Consider the following 9,771-nt stretch of genomic DNA (forward strand, 5'->3'; position numbering starts at 1 on the left):
TTTTAGCAACTGCAAATTAACAGTTCAATATTTGTCACATCTCTCAAGTGCAAAAAGTCTTGATAGATGATTAGTGATCTCTATATATATAGTAATTCATTCAGAATATAAATTTATCAATAATGTTATGGCATTATATTAAGAACAAAGAACATGAAAGAAGTATACTGTATTGTCACACTAATCTAAAACAAATTTGAAATTGTAAAGTCGATTTATGAAAGCAAATCCAAGCTGGTAAGATCAATATAAAACAGGACAGAACTAGTCTAATACAGGGAAATCAATAAGAATTTACAATAAAAAAAGTAAGCAATTAGTTGACCAATATACGATGGATCTGTTACAATATTTGTGCAGCACTGATGGCACGTTTTGAGTAACTCGTGATGATCAAACTTCCAAAGGCGTACGTATCTTGGATAGCTAGCTTTGTAAAGTGTAGTTTCTTCAGTACTTCTGCATAATTCACAAAATCTACAAACTATATTGTACCCGCAAGGCATATACGACAACATTATAACAAAGTAATTAGTTCGTTGTGTTTGCTGCTGATCCTGGTTTGGAACAAAGTTATAAGATGATGATGATGAGTTATATATATATATATATATTTTGTTTTGCTCAATAAAAATAAAATCATTGGTGTCATCCTGTCTCCCACGCCCTCCATCACTTTGGAAATCCCGGGACCACCAATGGAACGGAATTTATCTTTTGCGCTTAGACTTGAGAGATGTGACTGATTGGGAGTTGCTGTGCCAGTTGCGTTTTCGTTGGTTGATAAACCAGTTGTTGATTTGCTTCAGCTGCAATCCTGTCTCCTCCACAAGCTTTGCCTTGTCATCTTCCTGTATGTTTCAATTGTAAGTTTTCACGCCAACCAATTCTCTACATAATTTCACGATTATCATAAGTAAAGATCTACATGCATTTGTGCATAATAGTTTAGAAATGGATAATGATAAAGAACCCAAGTTATTGTTGTATATTCTTCAATTAAATTAATAATTTATATTCGTATCACTTGGTACAAAAAAAAGTTTTTAAAATAGCCTGAAATCCCTAACATGTTCTACACAAAGTGACATAATGCATGTTTCTTGTTGTAGCTAGTATAGGAAGTTTATAAAAAAGGAAAAAACCTTACAGTTTATGATAATTAAATAGTGAGCCCCTTATTTTAAGGCAATGTAATGCATATATATTCATGATTCTTTAGTGAGGAAATTACATGGTTTGGCATGATTTTGTAGAGACTTATGTCATTCTAAATAATAGTGTTATTGTGGCATTTTATTTTCTTTTTATTAATTGAATGCCGATTATTTATTTTTAAATAGAGCTGCACATATAAATAATACGTTTTACCATCTTGAGATGGTATTGCTGGTTTTCTTCCTATTCTTAATTAATAGTGTACCTAAATATGCTAACTTTTGCCTATAAACATAGCTTATTTATGACCCGTTTGTTTTATCGGTTTTGAACAAAAAATTCAAATTTTGTAAGACAAAACACTATAGCAAAAAGATTTAAATTACCGTGGTTCAAACGAGCAAAACAAACAGGCTTTAGTTTTATGTGCCAATTTATGATTAGCTAAAAGATTAATGATAATCTAAAAAAAATTAAGAAAATCTAATTTGATCAAAAAAAAAAAAAAAAAAAAAAAAACTTGCGATAGTGGATAATAAAATACTTGCACAATGTTATAAACATGAATTAATTAATTTGCTAGCTTACAGTAGGGTAGGGCCACTTAGAATGTTGTTGCCACCAATTCTTTAACACCGTAGTTGTGTCCCCAGGCAATTTCCCGGCTCTTCTTTTTCTTAATATTTCTTCCCTCACATCTTCAATTCTTGACTTGAAACCCTGGATAAAGAATAATGTAACTCCAATGATTCCAAGGCATTATTTAACACCAAATACCAATCAAAAAGTGGTTATATATGGCGTTTTTTTTTTTCAACAAGAGTACTTAAGTACGTTATACACACAAAAAAAATAATTATATCTTGAATTAGAGTTCAAAGAAGAAGCTGGGGATCACCTGCTTCAGTTCAATCTTTAATTCATGCCGAACCCTTTCCATTAGCGACCTTTCCGATTCCGTCGGAAGTAGCGGACCGAATCCCATCATGTCGTGCCCGTCGGCGCCGGATTGATCGAAAGAGAAATCCATCTGTAGGTCATCCTCATCGTCTGACATTGTTGCGCCTGTACCTTCTCCTAGACTTACTCCTGAGAAGTATCATGTATTTGCATCCAAATTGCTATAATTCGTTAGTTCATTTGTTTTCTATATATTTGCCTTTTTTTAGTGTTTTAACTCCGTGATCATTTAGTCTGGGCACCATGTATTCGTCAACTATATATTGTAACCTTAAAGTTAGTGTTAATTTCCTTAAAAGTTCCGCATGCAAGAGATGCTAATTAGTTCATCATACAGCAATGAAATATGAATTGTGCTGTTAAAGTGGTAGTACTCGATACACACACACATATATAGTTACATACATATATCCGACAGCATGCATATTAGATTCAATATCTTCTCATTATATCATACATAACTCTCTCGAAGAAGCCCAATACTCTTCATGTGAATGCCTGATTATATATGTATGTATGTATTTACCCTTTTTTTTTCCTCTTTCTCAATTTCAATTTTTTCCCCGTTTAAAACGAGAGTTCACATTCTACAATTTATCTCTAGCCTGTCTTGCGAGGACTGAGCATTCCTATTTTCGTCTTAAAATTTGAACTAAAGAGCATGCCCTAAAGATATAATTTTTTTTTTTTAAGCTCGATATACCAAATTATACGTCTCTATCCATGGATCCAACTTCCAAGATATATATGAACAATATTATGATAGTACGAAGCTTCTGGGGTCGGATTTCTAAAAGGCTATATATGATTCTCGGTATTCTATAGGGAAAAATGTTTAAAATAATTTAGTGCTCTCAAGGTTATTGTTATAATCCAATGGATAAGCATCCAATTAAATTGCATATATATATATATATATCCAATCCACTAAATGACAAAAACATAACAAGACCTTTTTCGCCTAAAACTGATCATCATCAATTAGCTAGTTTGTTAACTTCTTATTTACTTCAAATTAACGACACCCTTTGTAAGGTTAACCTTATAATAAAGTTTAATGTACTAAAATCTCAATGCAATAAACATTTAGAATTAGTTGATTGGCTACAAAATTCTATATGCCTCTAGATGGCCATTGATACCTAATGAACCAAACCTTCCAAGATATATATGGATATATACGCCAACAACCAAAGTTCATGCATTAGGAACTAATTTAAATAATCTTCTAGAACCCCAAATATTCCCATTGCAACCTTATCGGTTGGTAGTCCAAAAGATAAAAAAAGAGTTAATTATATCTATATAAGTTGGTATATATAGTGCGATATATTGATGGTAACCCTATTCTATCAAGTACCACCAAACTAACTAACCTATTTCCCAACTATAATCTTTGATTATTTATGTTAATAGAGACCCTACCACACCCACCTCTCGCGGGGACACCCAATCTTACAAATAACAACCCCAAATAGCCATAATTTATCATCTTGATCCATACCCAACTCACCAAAAATCAAAATGAAGAAAGATCAGCTAGAACTAATTATTACGATTTCTTAAACAAGTAACAATGGTCATGAATTGTTTTTCCCTTTGTGTCTAGTTACGTAATTAAGGATATAATTATTGTGGTCTACACTCATATATCACAAATCAATACATTATCATTGTTTTTACTTTTGGTTAGATTGATTGTTTTTTCCACAGCAAAAAATAATAACAATAATAATAATAATAAATCTAACCAAAAGTAAAAACAATAACAATATGATGATGGTGGTATAATTATGAACGTTTTGAGGACATTAATTTTCATGTTAAACAGAATTAAGATGGGAATTAAGTGCATATGAATAAACATATATATTACCAGCGAGTGCCTGTAAAGTATTCTCTATTTCCCGGCAAGCCATGACTGCTTCAACCGCATGGATTCTGACATGTTGCTGAAGTTGTTCTTTGAAAGTACACAATACTATCAAGTATTGCGCCTGTAAATATATAGTACACCCAAAAACAAAAAACAAAAACAAAAACAAAAAAATCCTCATCATATAAACAAAATGCTCAAACAAAATTTACCTTTAAAAAAAAAAAAAAAGCGCTTGTGATGTGAATGGATCGCATCATAAGCAAGACAAAGTGATGGAATCGCTTAAAAAACAAAAATAAATAGAAAAACATACACTACCGATAAGGATTTTCTTTTTTTGAATATCGTACCAAGAAGTTGTCGAGCTCTTGGCGGTCGTGCGGCGAGAGGGAGTGGCCGTGTTGATGTTGGAGGGAGGCGTAGGAGCGGAGAAGGTGGTGGGACTGCGAGAGCTGCATGTCGATGAGCGGCAGCTGGTCGATCGGCGTGGCGACTCGAAGGCACGACACGTGGGCGGCAATTAGCTGCTCGCACATCGGGTGCGTGGCGATCTCCGCCTTCAGTTGCCGGTCTCCGCCGTCGCCGCCACCGCCGGAGACCGACAATTCACCACCGGCGCCGCCACTCCCCATCATTCCCAAACCCCCAGCTTCTTGCATATTGTGTGTCTATATATCTATATATATGTGTGTGTGTGTGTAATCTTCAAAAGGGCACTTGGTATTATTCACAAGAAGTACTATACTAGTACTTTATTTTGTATTGGGGGTTAAAAGAAGAGAGAGAGAGGGAGAGAGTTGGGGTTCTTGAGAGAGAAAGAGAGGGAAGAAGGAGGATTATGTTATTGGACAGTTTTAATCGTTAATGGCGTAAGAGAAATCATGCAGTGACAGGCCAAACCTTATTATATATTATTATTATTATCGGGATCTGAGACACAAAACTTTCTGTACCGTTTCTGACCGAATACAAAGATTTTACATACACACAGAAAAAGAGAGAGAAAAATGGTAAGGGCAAAAGCATGAAAGAAGAGAGAGAGAGAGAGAGAGAGAGAGAGAAGGGTTTTTCGAGCTTTGGTTTTTCGTTTGATCTATTGTGTCATTGAGAACTGAGGAGTTCAGGCTTAGAGAGAGAGAGAGAGAGAGAGAGAGAGGGCAGATGGAGGCTATAGTACCATTACAATTAAAGGAGGGTTTGGAAGCGAGGTCAGAAAAAGAAAGAAGATAAAGCTGTTTCTGTGGCCTTCACTGACAATTTGATTGCTTTTTGTTCTTTTTTATTTCTCTCGTGTTTTTTTTTTTATTATTTTGGGCGGGGTTTGTTAATTTTGGCCTTAATTCAGCTTAACTTAAGCATAGAGGGTCCAGCTCAAACTGGGTTTTTGATTAGGGGTCATGTCTAATCCTGATTAGGTACAGAAATTTCTTAGGTAGTTATCAGAAAAGAAGAGGGGAAAAAAATAATTGTTGGTTTTTATTTTTATTCGGATTATATTAATATATATATTTTTTAATATAATTCCAACCAACTACTAATTAAGGAACTGATTGGGACATGCCACAGTTTGTGTATTCATAAACGGAGCACTTGCTTCCATGAGATGAATATTGTCGGCTATAACAACACATAGCTTTCACATTATCACAAACTTACGGTCACTGTTAAAGTTTATGCTGATTGTTAAACAAAAGATTCACTCTTAAGTTCTTTGGTACGAACATAAGATCATCATGTACTGCCTCTGCACCTATATGTATCAAATTTTTTCTCTTTTTCTTTCTTTCTTTTTTTTTTTTTTAGCTGATAATATTCGCAGATTGATTAAATCTACAGTACTTTATAAATACTAACTTAATTTGATCTTGTTTGCAGGTCAATTCAGAGCTTCCTTGTTAAGTTGTTGTCTAACAAATATGTATAGTTGAAGATTTAATAACATCTACTAGATAAAGACGTGTCACTATCTAATTAAATAATATTTGATATTTTTCTTCTTTAAAGAAAGAGTCTACACGAAAGACAAAGCACCAAATATATATACATATAGATATAGATATGGCCTTCAATTTATTTAAAACCATCGATCAAGTGTTTGAGCATAAAAAAAAATGAGGTTGCGTATGTAATCGAACAAAAAAAAAATGTTTAAGAAACGCAAACAAATATATTTGAACATTTAAAATGTCATGCCAAAATATTTTTTCTCTTTTGTTTAACATATTATATGTTTAGGGGTTAACTATTTCTTAGTATTTAATAATTAATTAAGTGCGTTTATTCAACATTTTTGTCACTTAAATATCTTAACGGCTAACGAGGCGAGATTATTATAAGTTTATAGACTCAATTCCATTCTAAAAGCTATAAGATATAATATATATATATATATGTATGTATGTATGTATGTACACACGGAGAAATTTCAAAGATTTATACATATCATACATAGAGAGAGACCTCAATTCTACAAGCTAAGTATACGAATAACCTAGGCATAATTAATGATCATAGATATCCGATAGGTATAATTATAAAAAGAAAAGGAATATCTTTTTTCTGCAATGTCTATAAGATGAATATATTGTTGCAAAAAAAAAAAAAAAAAGATTCCTTCTTTTTAACTATTTATTTACAGACAAATAAATCCATATAAGAATTTAGTCATGTCAAGTTAAGTTTATTTCAATCTCAATCTAACCGACTGATCACGCTAAACTCATCCAGAAGGCCAATCAAACACCTAAAAAATCGATTTAATATGAACAAAATAGCCTTCCAATCAATAAGGGGATTCTCTAATCAAAATAATATTATTATATATATGTGTGTGTATGTATGTATTTATGAGCCACCAATTTGATCAACAAACCAGCTTTCTTTATATATATATATATTATATATATATGTATGTATGTATGTATGTATTATCTCAATGTTTTGTTTGTGGTTTAAGAAAAGTCGGCTGAGGGTTGAGATGTCACTGTTCCGCCTCCTTGGCCGGTTTATTATGTTTTTCAGCTTTCGGTCCTTTTCCTGTTTATGAAAATATCAATTTCACCAATTTTTTCTTTTTTTTTTAAAGGCAAATTTCTATTTTTCAAAAGATAAAAGGCAAGTATTTGTAAGACCATGATATTAGTAATCGATATTGTTGTATTTTATTTTTTAAAAAAATATTAATTCTTATTAATGTAATGAACATAATGAATATGGATACCTTAGGAACCCGTTTGTTGGGATGCAAATATGAATCATCGCCAACTTGTTGTAAAGGATATTACATGGCATTTAGTTGTGGATTCTTGGCCCACTAATCAACCAGCAAATCATTGAGATGGATTAATCCAAGCCGTTTGATCCTTCAAAAACAGTTGCATGGATGCTTCAAGCGGCAACGTCAGTATTCTCCGTGTCTTTAAACATAATTTGATTTTGTGGCACATATTAGAGTATATCACTAAATGATCAGGAGTATTTGTTAGTATAAAAAAAAAAAAAAAAAAAAAAAGTAGTTGTTAGGTTATTAGTGGTGGAGGGCCCCATTTCGTGAAATTAACAAAGTTTTCCATCAATTGGTCCCACATGGGGACAGAAAAAAAATTCTTTTTTTTTTTTTTTGGTAAAAGAAAAAAACAATTCTTGGAGAATGCAGATGTTGACATGTATTATTAATTGGAATATTTTAGCCAATTTGCTTCCAAAAGAATAGAGGAGGGAAGAACGAGAAGAAAAGGAAAAAAGAAAAAAAAAAAAAGAAAAAAGAAGAATTTAACCAATTGCATACATTGTCTATAGAAGAAAGGTTCTTTCTTAGGTTCCCTTTTGTTTTTACTTGTGAATTCTTGCGTTGGAAGCAAGAAAGTATTTTATCCATTTATGGTTTTTATATTCTTGTTGAGACTTTCAAGGAATCACTCATTTATTTCTTTTTTTGTTCAGAAAAGGTGTAATTAATCACTCATTAATTTCTAGCTATTTAGATAAATTAAATTAAAAGCTTACATGTGGAAATTATTTAATCACCAAGCTTTCATTTTCTTTTTAATTTTCAACATTAATGTATATGATATATATATATATATATATTGCTTGAGAACAAGTTATGGATGGTGAACCATATCACAACCTTTTCTATAGTTAGCACAACCTTTATAACATTTCAAAGGTGCAAAAGGGTTTTTTTTATGAATATACTTGATGTCTCGTTTGATTGTGGAATGGCTGCAATATTTGCTTAATGGTTAGTGCATATTTTTTGAGATGGTTCTAGCCTTTTTTTTTTTTTTTTTTCAAAGTTCTTCTAGGCTTTTAGGGTTGTGAACAAACTATACTCTGTGTAATGACTAATGAGTAGAACAAAATTTCATCAATTATATATAATATTTTACTTCTATTTTGCTTTTTTTTTTCCTTGCTCGAAACATACAAAAAGCACATCACTATTATAGAGTTACCAACTAGGAGAAATTAGTAGAGTGAGACCTACGAAATCCGCACCATCTACAAGATAACTTAATAAATATAATTCGCCAGCAAAATTAGGTAAAACTCGTAAATAAATAAATATATATACACACATACACATACTCATATATATTAGTCTTCTAAAAATATTGGTGTGTTTGGTTGACACAAGACAAAATGAATAAATAAATAAATAAATAAAAGAAAGGAAAGAAATTGGTTCCAATTATCCTCTTGATCTTACAAAAACTTTTCATGTAATTAATTTCGTATAACAAATGAGTGATAAAGTTAAAGGGTGATGATTAAGACAGAAATGTTGTGTATATATTGCACCCGTTTAATTTGTTGATTTAATCTTTTTTGTTTGAATAGAAAAATTCGAATTGTGTGGTTTAAATTGTAGTTGAAATTGGTGTTTGGATGCGCAGTTAAATTTTTAATCTAAACAGAGAATAAAATTTGAATTTGTGTTTAGTAGGTATGAAAAACAAAGATAGAGAGTAATTAAGCACATTTTTACTGTTTAAAAATAGCTTAAATAACTGAACTTAAAGGGGAATTAAACTCTAAGCGTGCGTTTGGTTCACCGTTTCAACCCATTTTGAGCGGCTGCAAAGTCCAAAAAGGCGTTTGGTAAGTCTATTTGTTTGAACTGAATGTCCAGTTTAAGCCCCCCTTCAATTCTACTTTTCAAACCATTCTTCTACAGTAACCCACTCACACGTTTTTCTCCGCTCTGCTTTTGAGGTCAGTTCAAACTACTATTTAAACTATATTGTTTTAATTTTTCTGTTCAAATCAACACAATTTAAACCTGCGAACCAAATAGGTACTAAGTTGGATAATTTAACTCAGTTCAAATAGAGATATAATGCAGACTCTATACTTATTAAATATGAGTTTAAACTGTACTCACTGTTCGAATGAATTAAAAACAAATAGGGGCATTTTTTTCCTTTTTTTCTTAATGGATTGTGCAATAAAACTTTTATTTGCATTGACGTTTATAGCTATACCGTTCAACTTATTCTTATTATTATTATTATTGTTGTCGTTGTTGTTATTTTTATTGGTATGCTTTTTTTTTTTTTTTTGGAAGCATTCAGAAACACATGGAAAATATTAGGCTGAATAACATCGGAGGACCGTGAATCCCAAGGAAGAAAAAGCATCCTTGTCGTTGGTGGTGGTAGTAGTAGTGGGGTCACCGTCACAGCTGTAACTTTGTCGTTTTCTTTTTTTTTTTTTTTTTTTTTTTCCCTCTATCCTCTATGATTGCGACTCCCTTAAAGTGGTCCCTCCAC

At 32.0% G+C, this 9,771-nt stretch overlaps 1 protein-coding gene across 1 annotated transcript; it reads right to left on the reverse strand.

Moving 5' to 3' along the window:
- Nucleotides 1–212: 212 nt before the first annotated feature.
- LOC21405915 (homeobox protein HD1) lies at nucleotides 213–5,294 on the reverse strand. The gene is made up of 5 exons (XM_010109754.2): nucleotides 4,348–5,294; nucleotides 3,995–4,115; nucleotides 2,057–2,247; nucleotides 1,747–1,878; nucleotides 213–851 (listed from the first exon to the last, which is right to left on the reverse strand). The coding sequence occupies exons 1-5, from the start codon at nucleotides 4,654–4,656 to the stop codon at nucleotides 711–713; spliced, it is 894 nt and encodes a 297-aa protein (XP_010108056.1). The 5' UTR covers nucleotides 4,657–5,294; the 3' UTR covers nucleotides 213–710.
- Between the last annotated feature and the right edge of the window lie 4,477 nt (nucleotides 5,295–9,771).

Source organism: Morus notabilis, unplaced genomic scaffold (assembly GCF_000414095.1).
Source record: "Morus notabilis unplaced genomic scaffold, ASM41409v2 Scaffold87, whole genome shotgun sequence".
NCBI lineage: Eukaryota > Viridiplantae > Streptophyta > Magnoliopsida > Rosales > Moraceae > Morus > Morus notabilis.